The sequence below is a fragment of the Manis javanica genome, chromosome 9, assembly GCF_040802235.1.
Source record: "Manis javanica isolate MJ-LG chromosome 9, MJ_LKY, whole genome shotgun sequence".
In the NCBI taxonomy this organism is placed as follows: Eukaryota; Metazoa; Chordata; class Mammalia; order Pholidota; family Manidae; genus Manis; species Manis javanica.
In genome coordinates, this window is record NC_133164.1 from 14420032 (window position 1) to 14435425 (window position 15394).

The 15394-nt window shown below is 38.3% G+C and overlaps 1 protein-coding gene across 2 annotated transcripts in view; it reads right to left on the bottom strand.

Annotated features, from left to right (window-relative positions):
* Nucleotides 1-15394, bottom strand: part of GPC6 (glypican 6) — a 1055520-nt gene that overhangs the window by 86986 nt on the left and 953140 nt on the right. For both annotated transcript variants that reach the window (XM_037024937.2, XM_037024936.2), the window contains exon 5: nucleotides 14043-14173. In XM_037024937.2, coding sequence (XP_036880832.2) covers nucleotides 14043-14173 — 131 coding nt within the window. The remainder of the gene's footprint in view (nucleotides 1-14042; nucleotides 14174-15394) is intronic.

Genomic DNA, 15394 nt, shown 5'->3' on the forward strand with positions numbered 1-15394 from the left:
ATGTGTGTTCTGACTTATCAAAAGGAAGGAGGTGATTTGTAGTGTTTCCCAAAATTATTCGCTTCCTGGTTCCCTAGGAGGTTCTCACAAGAGGTTCTCACAGGAGGTTCTCACGATCGCTGGGGAGGTTGCTGTTTCTGGCCAAGAGGAGAAGAGGATCAGCTGGAACACATTCAGATGCATTTACGTAGAGGTATTAGTGAAGCCATTCCACTTCCACTACCTTTTTTTTTTAGGTAAAACTATTTTTTAATTGAATTTTAATCAATATACAATATTATGTTAATTTCAGGTGTACAACGTAATGATTTGATATATTTACACATCATGAAATGATGATCTCAGTGAATGTAGTTACCATCTGTCACTATACAAAGTTATTACAATATTGTCGACTATATACCCTATGCTGTGCATTACATCCCCCCATGACTTATTTATTCTGCAACTGGAAGTTTGCACTTCTTAATTCTCTTCCTTTTTGGCAACCACCAGTTTTTTCTCTGTATTTACAAGTCTGTTTCTGTTTCATTTTTTTTTTAGATTACATATAGGTGAGATCATACTGTATTTGTCTTTCTCTGTCTTATTTCACTTAGCATAATACCCTCTAGCTTTATCCATGTTGTCGCAAATGGCAAGATTTTATTCCTTTTTAATGGCTGACTAATATTCCATTGTGTATTTAGTGTGTGTGTGTGTGTGTGTGTCTATATATCATGTTTTCTTTATTCATCTATTGATGGGCATCTAGTTGGTATCCATATCTTATTGTAAATCATGCTGCTATGAACATAAGGATACATATATCTTTTCAAAAAAGTGTTTTCATTTCCTTTGATAAATATCCAGAAGTGGAATTACTGGATCATATGGGAGTTCTATTTTTAATTTTTTGAGGAACCTCCATACTCTTTTCTATAGCAGCTGTGCAAATTTACATTCCCACAGACAATGCATGCACCCTCCACTATCTTTAATTCAAGAGAAGAAATACTGTTTTAAGACACTGTCTTCTATTTGTAGCAGAAGTTTCTAGAGAGCATAACTGCAGGCAAAGCTACCTCATTGTGGAACAAACCATTAGCTCTACTCCTTGAAGAAACAGAATCAGTATTACCTCCTGTCTGTCTCCTTTCAAGGGCTGATGAAAGAGATAATTAGGTATAGTCGTCCCCCCTTTATCTGATGCCTGAAACTGCAGGGAGTGCCAAAACCTATATATGCTGTTTTCCTATACATACATACTTATGATGAAGTATAATTTATAAATTAGGCACAGTAAGAGATTAAGAATAACTAATAATCAAATAGAACAATTATATAACCATATACTGTAATAATGGTTATGTGAATGTGGTCTCTCTCAAAATATCTTTTTGTACTGCATGCACTCTTCTTTCTGTGACGATGTGAGATGATAAAATGCCTGTGTAATGAGATGAAGTGAGGTGCATGCTGTAGCCGTTGTGATGTAACATTAGGTTATGAGTGACCTTCTGATGATACTTTGGAATGCATGGGTAAGTAAAATCTTGGAAAGTGAAACCACAAATACACTGGGGGGTGGGGCGGGAAGCTACTAGAATCTGGAAAGTATTTGGGAGTACAAATGTAGAGATGCTGTCGATGTACAAAGGAGGCATGATTCCCATGAGTGAGGAGTAGCTGACTCCCAAAACCTGTGGATTTGGGGAATATATCTGGCTCACGAATCCTCTCTCAAGAGGATTACTAAGATAATGTCTCAGAAGTATGGTGGCATTCTGAGATTAAAGAAGCTGACATTAAGATACAGAGTGCTAAAAGAAGAGACATTTTATCATTTTTCAGGGACAAGAAAGAGAGGGAGGTGTGGTAATAACAGGTTTGAGTGCAGTGTCTTAGTTTTCTAAATTCTAGAATTTTTCCTTTGAGAATGTCACAGCATCTTCACATATTTCCCTTAAAATAAAATCACAGGCTGTGCACTTTTTCAGAGGTACCCATAGCTTTATACCTATATCCCTTTGTCTTCTTTATCTTCTGCAGGTTGATTATACATTCAAAAAAGTCATTATTGGCAAACAGAGAAGCAAAGACTATAGATCAGTCCTGTCCCAGCTCCTGATTTTTGTTTTTAAATTCTATCTTCTCAGTTTCTGCTGAGTGGGTTCTTATTATGGTGGGCAAGACGTTGCTATTCCCACATGTCATTTTGAAATTTGCAAATGGAATGGAGATCTTTTATATTAACATAGGTCACAGTTAATGCTAAGTAAATTTAATTGAACTTGGTATTTTGAGAGTAAGGAATGTTTTATTTACTTATTAGATTCTAATTTATATTACAGTGTTAATGAATGAACTATTTGCTGCATGACCACTTGGGGGATTGAAAGCTGTCCTGTTTGTTCCCTAGGAAACAGAAGCTATCATATCTCCATCAGCTCTACATACATTTTGTTCAAGTGGCCATTAGTTTCATGAGACACAGCTTTGGTGTAATAGACCAAGGAACTGAAAGCTTGGCTCTTTCTCCTTACAGAGACTGGAGTGACTTTGGGGTAACATGTTCTCCCCAGTTTTCAAGGCTGTTGTGAAGATAAAATGCTACAATGCCTAGAAAAGACACTGAAAAAAAATGAGGCACATAGATGTATTATTACTCTAACTGCAGTTATCTGTAATTAAATAGCACAATAACAAGACCTAAGTCAAATCTATGGATTATGAGTGGTGATACATGGATAACTTAAACTCTATAAAGAATAGGAGCTTACACATTTTGTTCATCACTGTATCCCAGAATCTGTGAGTTCCTAGCACATAACATGTTTTTTTTAATTGCAATGAAGGATTATGAATAAATTCTTTATTATGATTTCCTCCTTTTGCAAGCATTTATTGAAGGCAATATCAGGTATATTTCTGTAAAGAGAAAGAAAGGATAGGAAAGGAAAAAGAGCTAATACTTACTGAGTGTCTGTGATGGACAGACACTCACTGTGCCCTGTGTTTTATACATTTCATCACAAAGAACCAATCATCTCTTCAAAAATAAGACATTAACACTTCCTTCTTAGGCTTTTAAAAGTACAATGAATCATACATCCACGTTAAAAAAATCATCCTGTATTTCCCTTAACCTATTTACTGTGCCAACTTAAAGCAAAACCAAATCGACTTTGTTTAAACTGATAACTAGAACCGAAAAAATCCTGTTTCTTGGTCATTGGATAATAGGCACTCACTGTGCCTGATCAACCAGTTAGAGACCTGAGGACCTCATATGTAAGACAGTCAAACAAACAAACAGAAACGCAGAAACAGACTCGTAAATATAGAGAATAAACTGGTGGTTGTCAGTGAGGGGTGGGGGTGGGGTGAGTGGATGCTGAGAGGATGGGCGAAATAGGGGAAGGGGTAAAGTGGTACAAAATTCCAGTCATAAAATAATTAAGTCATGGGGTGAAAAGTACAGCATAGGGAATACAGCTCATAACATTGCAACAACTTGGTACGGTGAAAGGTGGTAACTACATTTACGGTGTAGTTCACAATATATATAATTGTCAAATAACTATGTTATGCACCTGAAACTATTATGATATTAGGTCTACTATATGTCAATGAAGAATAATTTTTACAAATCCAACCATTAAAAAAAAAGTCAGGTTTGGCTCTTTGATTGCTGTGGGTTCTGGAGATAACTGGGCTCACATCTAAGGCAACGGCTGTCTCTTGTAGCAAAGTGGACAATAGCTTGGGCTTTTGGCTTCTGGACTCCCCACCACACACACACACACACACACACACACACACACACACACACACACACACACACACACACACAGCAGGGCCTGCACTTGCAGATAGTATCCCTGTCCCCAGTCATCCAGATTCTGCACAGAGGTAGAGGCCCTTTCTCACAGGGGAAGTGAAATGTGAAGATGTGAAATGGATTTGCAGGAGGACAGCCCCATGTCCTTATTAAATAGATGTGAATAAGTTAAAGTATATAAAGGCACAATCCATTACAAGTAGTAGCAAGAAGAGCCACATTGTCGCCTTGAAACATGATTAAACTGGCACCCCGCTGACTCATTTCACATATTATATTCTGCTGGTTCTTAACAGCTTTCTCCTAATATTCAAAGAAGTGTTTTCTAGAATATAAATTTAAAACATTTTACTAATGACTTCTTTCTTGAGATATAAAATTATTATATTCATTATGCAAACATTTGAAATCTCAGGAATTTTAGTTTTTTACTTTTATTAGTTTTCCAATTTTCTTCATGGGCAGCTTTTTAAAGAGAACAGGGTTTCCTCCTTATATCTCAAAATAAGCTCTCTTTTCCTTTCTCTTTCTTTTCCCTCTCCTTCCCTCTCCTCCCTGCCTCTCTTATTCTTCTCCTTTGCTCCCTGACTCATGCTTTTCTTTCCTTAAAGATTGATTATAATGGCCCTGTAGCTGAGTTCTCTGGCAAACTCTTAAGTCCCTGGATGGGTTCAGGATTCTGTGAAGAGAATTCTGGATTATACCAATTCAAGTCAAGTCACCAGTTTCAGTTTGGGCTGTTTTTCTTTTTCTTTTTTTCCTGAAGTATAGTTGAAATATAATCTTATATTGGTTTCAAGTACACAACACAGAGGTTCAACAGTTACCCACATTATTAAATCCTTACTCCACCTAGTGCAGTTACTCTCTGTCAACATAGGAAGACATCACAGAATCATTGGCTATTTTCTCCACGCTGTACTATCATCCTTATGCCCAACCTACATGACATTTGAGAATTCTTGTGCTCCTTTTATCCCCCTCACTCCCACTCCAACCCCTCTCCCATGCTAACCACCTCTCATTTCTCAGTGTCTATGAGTCTACTACTATTTTGTTCATTTTGTTTTGTTTTGTTTTAATATTTCACAAATATGTGAAATCATATGGTATTTGTCTTTCTCCGCCTGGCTTATTTCACTTAGCATAATACCCTCTAGACCCATCCATGTTGTTGCAACTGGCAGGATTTCTTTCTTTTTTTATAGTTGAGTAATATTCCATTGTGCATATATACCACCTCTTCTCTATCCATTCATCTATTGATGGAAACTTTGGCTCCTTCCGTATCTTGGCTACTGTAAATAATGCAACAATAAGCATAGGGTTGCATATATTTTTTTGAATCAGAGATTGGCTGCTTTTCATGAGTTTTAATTTTTAAAGACAACTACCATGTCAGTTTTAAGGTTTTAAAAATTTCCTCCCAGTACTTCTGCAGGCTGGTATCAGAGTATCTGTCAGATGTGTTGCATACATCTTAAAATCATTTCTTCAACAAAAGCAACTTCTTTCCACTTGCTTAAGAAGATGATTTTTTTTTCTTTGAAGGGTCCGCATTCCTCAAGCAGCAGAACACCTTGATACTTGCTCCCAAGTGGTCAGTAGGGAGGAGTTACAAGAAACTGAAGGAAGCATATTTTGAGTGTAGAGAGGAAGAAATCCTAATCTCAGCCCAGCTAAATGAGTATTTCATACATTCTTGGTTTATAAGGTTTAAAGTAGCTCTTTATGATCACTTTACAGAATTTATATGAACATGTAAATTCCATCAGCCCAGCTCTATACCATACCATACATTCAGCCACCCATTCAACCAGTATTTGTTGATTGTCACTGTGGCCAGACATAGGTGCTGGGGATATGCCAGCGGGACATGCCCCCGTCCCATGAGGGCTCTCACAGGAAATTAGGCAACTAAAATAGAATGTGATGGTGCAGTGGGACCACCCATGAGGGGCAACTAACCCAGACTCTCCACTTCAGAGAAACTTCCTGGAATAGCCATGGCAAGCTGGAACTGGCCCTTTCTGGCTCATGGGTCATTTTGCAAGCCAGTCGTTAAGCATGGTGATTATTAAAAGTTAAATTATATAAACTTAAAATTATATAAATGACCTGATGTAATTACATAAACTTTATTTATATATAACTCATTACTTCCTAATTATTTTCCTTGATCCATGCTCTTGAGGTTATTTATGCCAATTGTATCTGTAAGGGGGAAATACTGTACCTTGGTGCGCTGCTCCGTGTTCAGTGACATCATGTTGCTAGCTTGCAATCACTGTGGCGGGAGTATTTTACCACAGAAATTGGCAAACACTACAAAGTAGCATGTTTTCTGTACAGAGAGCTGGTTGTGCATTTACCAGCATACCACTGAATCTTGCTGGAGAAGTGAAGAAATAGTTGGAGTGTGCCTGGCAAACTGTGTTTATTTTGAGTGCAGCATGGAAAGGCTAGACTGTTCCAGGATGAGGGTACAGCATGTGCAAAACAGTGGAGGTGGTAGAGGATGGGTCTTCTGAGCAACAGAGCCAAGGCCATTTTGCACGTCTGGTACCTAGAGAGATTCTCTTACCTGCAAGACGCAAACTTCTGCTGGGACTCAGGCTCTGGTACTCACTACCACCTCCACAGCATCTTAGTATGGTGCTCAGCAGATACCTGACTCTCAATAAATATTTGCCTCAACCATTTAATAACTAAGAGTAATTTGAGGTGGGGCAGTGGTGAGGGGTAGGCCCGGAGGGGCAGGCTATGGACCACATCGTGCAGGGCCGTGTCTGGGCTTTGTTGTGATGGTGCCAGGGAACCACAGACAGGTATTAAGGAGGGGAGTAATGTGAACACATTTGCGTTTCCAGCAATCTCCCTGGCTATAGGGTGGACAGTGAATCGGAGTGTGGCAAAACCAAAGGCAGGGAATTAATTAGAGGCTATAACCCAGGTGTGAGATGACTGAACTAGGGGAGCTGCTGGGGATGGAGTCAAAAGCTACTTCAAATGACTGTTTAATGAGTTTCATCATGGATTGCTTGGCAGGGCAAGGGGAAGGGGTAGTTAAAGAGTCAGCTGGGTTTCTGGCTAAGACAAAAGAGAAGTAGAGAAGGCGTTTTCTGGGATAGAGAATCCTGGGGAACAGGAAGGACAATGAGCCCAGTTTTGAGCAGGTATATTGGAGATGGCAGATGGAGGTGTGCAGCGGACACTTCAATAAACAAGTGTAATCAGGGGAGTAACCTGTGTTAGAGAGAAGTTTGGGATGAAAAGTACTACAGTCACTGTGGCAACCTCAGTAAATTGTGTCCAAGGCAGTCCAGATTCTCTACACAAGAATTCTTTTTGCCACCCATCCTCATGAGTCCCATGTTTTTAAAAAAAACACACTGTCTAGCTAACACATTATGTGTATTAATAAAGAAATGATTGGCTTTTACTTTGTAAGATGCCTAAGCTGTTTGGCTGATGTTTAAGATTTTTTCTGGGAGAAGGAGGAGGTGTAAATGTAAAAAAAATGTGTTAGAAGAAGAAAACCTACAGGAAGTCTTATGTAATTCAAATATTTCTGGCTGAACAGAATACTATCAACACACAGAAGTAGCTCCTTCACATGGTTGCATACGGGCTGGCGAGGGCACTGTCTCTGTCAGAATTAAATTAGATTGATTGAAGGCAGGATGAGGTTGGAAGAAGGTTTTCTTTCAGGCAAGCAAAAGGGTATCTTCCCTTTCTAAAAACATAGAATGTTAAAAACTGAATTGAGCTTCAATCACCTATTCTTGAGTAGACTTCACTAAATGTAATCTTCGCATCTTTTGCCCTGGAGTGAAAGTGAAAGAAAATCTTAAGATGAATCTCCAAAGGTTAGAGATAATCAGGAGTTTCCCTTTATCATCAAAAGAAGAAGAAAAAAAAATTTAAAGCCTTTTTACATGGAAAAAGTTAAAACTAGTTTGCTTTGAATGCAACTCCCATAAATGCATCATAAGCATTTTTTTTTTTTGCAAATCTTCATTTTACTTTATTAAAAAATGGCGTCTTTTTTTTTCTCTTCCTGTATCAAGCATCTGAAAAATCTGGCTGTTATCCAGTGATGTTACAAAAAGGAATGGAGTAGATTCTGTTTTTCTCTATAGAAATGAAGAAATCAAAGAATAAAAGGTGTTTCAGGGTCTCTGCTTCTTGGTAGAATATTGTAAATGAGAGCTGATGGGCAGAATGTGAACTTCGAAATTTGAATAACAGAGAAAATCTTCTGAATATTCTGTTAGAAATCATTGAAAATTTGGTCTTTTCTTTTAAAAGCAAAACTAGAGGAGAAATAGAAATATAACTTAAAGCTTTATAAATAGTATGGCCATTTGCTTTTTTTCTCAGAGATCAGGCAGAAGGGACTGAACACTTGTCAGTGGAGCCGGCCAACTATTCCCTTACTGTAAGAACAAAGTGCAATTTGGCAGAGCTCCCTGAAACCCCTCTAACACCCTCTGCTCTGCTGGCATTGGTGCGACCAGCAGGTACAGACTAGAGTCATGCAGACTAGAGTTGTGTTGCTGACGTCGTCTCTGTCCACTCCGCTCTTCCCTTGAGCCTGCTTTCTCCAGAAGGCCTTGTTCATCAGACATTTCTTCAGTGCTGTGTCATGCTATGTCATGGACCATGCAGAAATATGTGTCCCTTTCGAGTTGAGTTACTGCCATTGAAAATAACACCATGCACGAATGCATTTAAGTGCAAGTGTGCGATCCAAACAGCTCTTCTGATCACAGGTGCTAAAGGTTAGCTCACACACCATCAAGGATGAGGCAAAGCCGCAGAGCCAAGGGTCTTTAGAATTTATGTGTAGTAAATATTGCCAGTAATCATTAAGATGCTTAACTTTGATGAATCGTTTTGATTTGGCATACTCCATGCTGAGCATTTTACATGGATTATATCATTTTACCCTCAACCAACCCTAAAAAAGCATACTCATTTTTTATTAAAATTTTATATTATTAAAAAAGCATCTGCATGTTTAATAATGAGATAATTGAGTTTAGACAGGCAGATAATATGCCCCAAGTCACCCAGATGGTAAAAACCAGATCCCAGGTCTGCAGGTCTGTCTGATGTCAAATTCTGATCTTGCAACCTTTATGCCATTTTCAAGAATCACAATTCTTTAATACATTTTAAGAATACATTGTAACTTCAAGTACTTTCTATTTGAAGGTACTTTCTATTCCTTACTGTTGAAGTCTCTCTGGTATTATACCTTCATGTTCAAATTCAACTCTGAAAAATATACTATGTCTGCCATGTGTAAAATGACATGTTAGGATGGCTCTCTGTAGAATTTAAGAATGAGTAAGATATAACTCCTGTCCTCAAATAATTTATAATCCTAGGAAGGAGAAGATTAGTATACAAATAGCCATGACACAGGAATAATATGCTTATTGTCTTAAGAAGTGCACAGGTAATACAGGGGCTCTAAGAAAGGAGAAGTAAATGCTACTGGAATAAAAAATATTCATGTGAACTAAATTCTAAACAATACCCTCATAATGGAAAGAAGACATTTTCTCCTTGTGAATTCCCAAGACATTATTTATACTGAATGTTTTGAAAGGAAACAGATTCAGAGAAAAGAAAAATACCTGGATGCTAGAAAAAGAAAACTAATCATTAGTGATGAGATGGTATTCACAACACTGTAAAATGTTAGAGCTGGGAAGGGGACATTTCAATCAACCCCTCATTTTACAGATGAGGAAACTAAGACCTATTAGCTGGAGGCAGAAATTATTACATTCTCTTTTCCATTATATTAGGTTTGCTCCATCTTCATTTGAGCTGTGGATTCAGAAAGAATTGTCTGGAGAGAATTAAGTACCTGAAGGCCATCCTGTTTTTCTGTAATGGATTCTACTCTTGTCTGTAATAAGTATTAATTGAATGGATGGTTTCAATTGGAGTTTAATAAGTCTTCCTTCTTAATTTAGCTTATATCTGACAAACCAATCTTTTCCTGGATTAGGTTTGAAATTATTCCTAATATAGTTAAATTACATTGAATGAGATCAGTTTCATCTTCCCTGATAGAGTAAGGAGATTATCAACACATCTGAAATTCACAGGCAGAGATTCAGTAAGTTTTACTCTCCTGTTCCTTGGGGAATCTCCACAAACCTGCAAAGTTCTATGATTTTGGGTGGGTAACAGAAGTGGTGGAAGGATGAGGGCGTTTTCCTATCTTTGATGAAGATTGTGAAGCTGGTGAATGTTATAAGCTCGGTTGGGGCTTGAAGAATTAATGCCCTGTGTTTCTCATAAACAGGTTCCCATGTTATGTTTCAGGCAATAGCCCTTAGATGGCTGTTTCCTCCAGTACTGAAGTGTATCTGGTCCTGGTGGGAGACTCTTGTGGAGGAAACAGTGGCGTCCTGGGAAACTGTTTTGGTTTGAATCAGCCAGTCTGGACTGTAACCCCAGCTCTGCCACTTATTAGTTAATGACCTCAAGAAAGCAGTGGAATCTCTCTACATGTAACATTCTTTACTTATAAAACCAGGTAATGAATGCTAACAAGATTGCAGTGAGGATTTGAAATAAATGTGTGAACCATGCAGAAAAAGACTGACATGAGGGTAAAGCATCTACTTTGTCCTATATTGTATTCCTCATTCCTGGTACATGGTGGGTCATTTGTTGAATGAATATAGTAGGTGCTCAACTAGTGGGAGCCATAATGATTATCATTGTTTCCAGGTGATTTATCTGTCCAACCGAAGTTTTGCTGTGCTATTGCTCCATCTTTAAAAATGTGTGTGTGTGTATGTACAATGATATAATGACATGTAATATATATTATATAACATATAATATTGTACAAAAGATATACAAGTCAAGAATTTGACATGAGTGCTATAATGTTATTACCAAAACTTTATGACTTGATTATAATTGGTATAGTCAATGTATTTTTTCAAAAGAATGTCAGTGTAGTTAACAGCCTAGCTGTGGGCTAAAGAGGAGAGGAGAAAAATGTGACAATATCAATAAAAGCAGATCAAAGACATGTCTTACCACGACAAGAACATACATGGTAAGAGTGGAATTTTCATTAGTCTGATAAATCCCACTAATTCAGGATCTCAGAGTTTAGGTACAAAAGATGAGCTGTTCCCGCCTATTGATCTGCTGGAGGAGGGTAAGCCCATATCTGGAAATGGGATGTGTTTATCTTTTGCCTTCATATAGAAGAAGGGAACAAAAAGGAGACTTTTACATTTTGCATTGTTAAAACTCTAGGAAAGGTGGAAGCAGCGAATGATAGGGCTAGAAAAGAGAAATTTTCATTGGAATTTAGCTTAGTGGGAAGTATGAGATAGAGCTGTAAAGGGAATCAGACAGAAAGACAGATGACTGGAGTCCTCATGGCTCTACCACCTCTGTTTCCTTACCTTCTCACACAGGTCCTACTGAACTCTAGTGAACCTTCTGGTACATAATATTTGATCTATTCAGCAAATATTGACTGAGCCCTGGCCCTATGTGGACTGGCTCTGCAGACACCCTCATCATGACAATGCAGTGACTAGCAATGTGAATTCTATAGCCAGACACTCTATGCCCTCCTTTGTAAGCTATTTAATGTCTCTAAGCCCTGGTTTCATTATCTGGAAAGTAAGGGGGAAGATCTATCTCACCACAAGCATTGTTATGAATATTACATAACATAAACCATGTAAGGCACCATATAGTCCCTAATAATAAGCTTCCAACAAATACGAGCTGGCAGTTATAAGTATTGTTGCTGCTCTGAGAGAGTCCCTAGGAATGACTTCTATCAGTAACTGCTGTAATAAGGCAAACGATTGTCTACGGAGAAGTTGCCAATCATATCCTGGAATAAAAAGTCATTTAAATTTGTTAATTAAGCTTTAATTTGTAAAGCTTTACAACTCTCCGGGTGTCTTCCCTCCTCCCATCCCCATTAATTCTGGCCTCACCAAAGCTGGCTTATCAGAAGCTTACAATGTCCCTGGTTATGGGGACACTACAGCCTAAGTGTGGAAATCTAGATCTGCAAATTTGATGAGACTGTTCATCAGTAGTGACTGAGGGTTCCTTTGGAATAGGAAGAATTCAACTATCCTGTTCTTAGTTAGAATGCAGATTTTAGGCTTTAGTTCATGCATAATTTCATGAATGTGGCTTATATGGAAAGTAAAACTATGTATTTACAAGTTCTATTCCCTTGATGAAATAAAATCTCTTTCAGAACGTATCTATTCCATCAGTAAATACTGTTTGTGTTTCCTGCTGTTTAAATTCTAACCACCTTTTACCTCTCAACCAAATTAAAGGCTGGCCTTGGTCTTCCTCAAACCCTCTTCTAGATCAGTCTGCCTTCCAGCCCTCTTTCCTGTGGAGCCCGGCTACTCTCGCCTCCCCATCCTTAACTCATTCCACCACCTTTTCTCTACGTCAAGACTCCCAGTTACACTTTTTTGTTTGTTTGTTTCTAGCTCATTTGACATTTTCTGTACTATTATTTTATGACCTCTTCTATGAGTGTACTCTTACATGCCCTGAATTACTTTTACTCTTGATTTTGACATTTCCAAGGAAATGTGTCTTTAAAAAAGTACATTCTTTATTAACAGCCATACTGTTAACAATGCAGTTGGACAAATTCCTCAAAAATGACTCATCCACATTGTGGTAATAAAGAGAGTCCATCTGACCTCTAAGAATTTTTAACAGACTAATTGAACATGGATGCATGCACACTACTGGAAATCTATACTTCTAAGAAGTGTGCAAGGGTCTCAAACTGCAGATGCTTTGGTCCATGTGTTTTCATGCCCTCTTCTCGAGAGCTGTTTTGGACATCAGCAAGCTTAGTGCGTGGTTACTGAAGCAATTCTGGGGTATTAAGACTCTCGAAACAACACTAACCAGTTTCTAGGCAATAGGTTTGAGAGGAATAGATAACTGCTATTTTTTTACAGGCAAAAAACAAAACAGCTTTTCATGGCACCCCCAAAAGTACTGTTTCCCCAAAAAGTAATGGTAATTTGGAGCACCCCCCTTTCTACAGGCTACCCCAAGCACATTAAAACCCTGAACTAGGCCTATGAAACTCTTGGCTTATCTGCTTCCCACAGAGAGAAAGAAGGGGGCCCAGGGCAGATTCTTTCTTATCCGACTTCCCACCAGTTGACTTTGAAAAGCCCAAATCTAACCTGATTGATCCTCAGCCAAGGAGACCTACTCAGATTCCATAGCTCTCTTTCTTCTCTGCAACGTTTCTCCACCACCCTGCCCCTCCTCCTTGATTATATTTGAAATTTCTTCCACAAAGGATTTTAAAAATTGAAGGAAGGTAAGCAGGTGATGCCTTGCCTGATATATTTTTGTGTGAATGATTTTCAATTAAAATGCAATCAGTCACCAGGCTTGAAGGACTGATAGAGATCTGGTTAGTGTTTCATGACGGAGAGTGGTAAAAAGAACATTAAGTACATTGTGCAGTCATCAATGTAGGCAAGGAGGGGAGATGAAGGAAAAGACTGGGGACCCACTGCACACATCTCCACTTTGCTTAAGGTGGGTCTTCTTTATCTCTAACTGGTGGGGACAAATAAAAATGGAGTACCTGGCATTTGTGTTCTGCAGCGCAAACCCAGCAGCTCTGTCTCATGTGACTTATGCTTACTACTTTGTTCTTTTAATGTACTGCTTGATTTCATACAAAGGAGCATTTTACCCTGCAGATTCACTAATGACGGTTCCACTCTAATCTCAAAAAAGGGAGTCAGATGAAACGTTTATTATTTACAATTGAACATACAGAGCATTTGTCTGGTTTTCACAGCTGAAGCCATAATTAGAAGTTCCTAGGAAGAGAACAGGGTGAGGGTGTGCAGAAATTTTGAACATTAAAAAGTAAATTCCCCCAAACTGCTCACAAATGTGAGGAATTGGTCGATACACTTGGGGCTCTCTGAAACTTCACGATTGAGTAGTTGCAAACTAAGAGATTGTTTCCTTTCTCAATGTCATTTCGTTGGACATTTTTAATGAAGTAGCGGATTTGTAGCTTGACAGCAAAGGCTTCCTGACAACATATTAGAATTTATAATCCCAGCCGACACATCTAGTTACCTCATTTTTAGATTACTGCATTTTCCCTATTAGTAGACGTGACTAATGCCAATACCTTTGCAGACACCTGCAGGCTGTTTTCTTGCATGTTCATAATGGCTTCAGAGATCTTGACATCTATAGGGTCCATGACGGACTCGATGTTGAACGGTCCTTCTAGTCGCTCTGCCACCAAGAGCATTGCATCTGTTAAAATACAGGAGCACGATTTATTTGAGAACTGGGAGCTCTAGGCTTCTAACCTGTGTTTAAACATTTCCAATGCAACTGGCTGAAAAATAACCATTCGTTCACATGGTTTATTTGCTTTAATAGAGTCCACGATGGAATGGATGACTAAATCTTAATGTAGTATTTTATTTCATTTAAAGATTTTAAATTATTTTGCATATTTAAAACCATGCCTGAAAGTGAGAAAATTAGTTCATATTAAACGAGTTGAACATCTATAACTATCCCATGTGAATTAAAAAAAAATTAGATGAGGGATCAACAGCATTTCCATAAGGAGTCTAACCTCTCTGCTTCTGGAGGAGGGGAAAATTGGGAATATTGAAGAGATGCCAGTTTGTGAATTCAGATGCACAAACATGTCTATGTGCATGAAGCATTTCTGGGTTTCTCAAGAAAAACAGACCCGTCCTTCCTTTATGCCACCATTCTGGCTAGCACCCCCTTCTGTTTCTGCACTTCAGTGTCCTTTGGGAAGAGAGAGACTTGGTGTTTAATACTCAAGGTTTATTATGGTGCCTATCATATTGTAAGCTCTCAAAAAGCATCTGTGAAGTTATATTGAACTGAATTGAAAAAATTATTGCTTGGAGAGCTTTAGTGTTGTGGAGAAAACGGTAATAGGGATACAGAGTTAAGAGCTCTGCATTAGGAGTTCATAGCGCTGGGTTCTCAACCTTACTCTGTTGCCAAGTAGCTGGATGGCTCTTGGAAAATATCAGAGTCTACTGGGCCACAGATGAGGGTGGGAGATGTAAAAAGGACTAGAGATGTGGAGTCTCTCAGTGTCTACAGTGAGGGCCATACATCCAGTCTTATGTCCCTGAAAACTGGCCCACTTTAGTTTAGTATCTAGGGCATAGCTAGGTAAGTTGTCTCCAAATAGACTGTCAAATAGAACTTTCTGTGGTGATAAAAATGTGGTGATTAAAACAAAATGGGGAGAGTGTGAATGAACTGTTAATAAATCGATTTGCTTTGAATTGATTTAAATATTATTTTAAATATCTGCTTGAGACTAGTGGCTACTGTAACAGACATCACAGCCTAGATTTTTAACACGAGGACTCACTAGATCTCAAGTTTTTCAATTGTTAAACCTCTTGGGAGCCAACCATAAACACTTTCCTGTTTTCAAAATAGTACATGCTTATTTTCAAACACTTGCAAAATGCA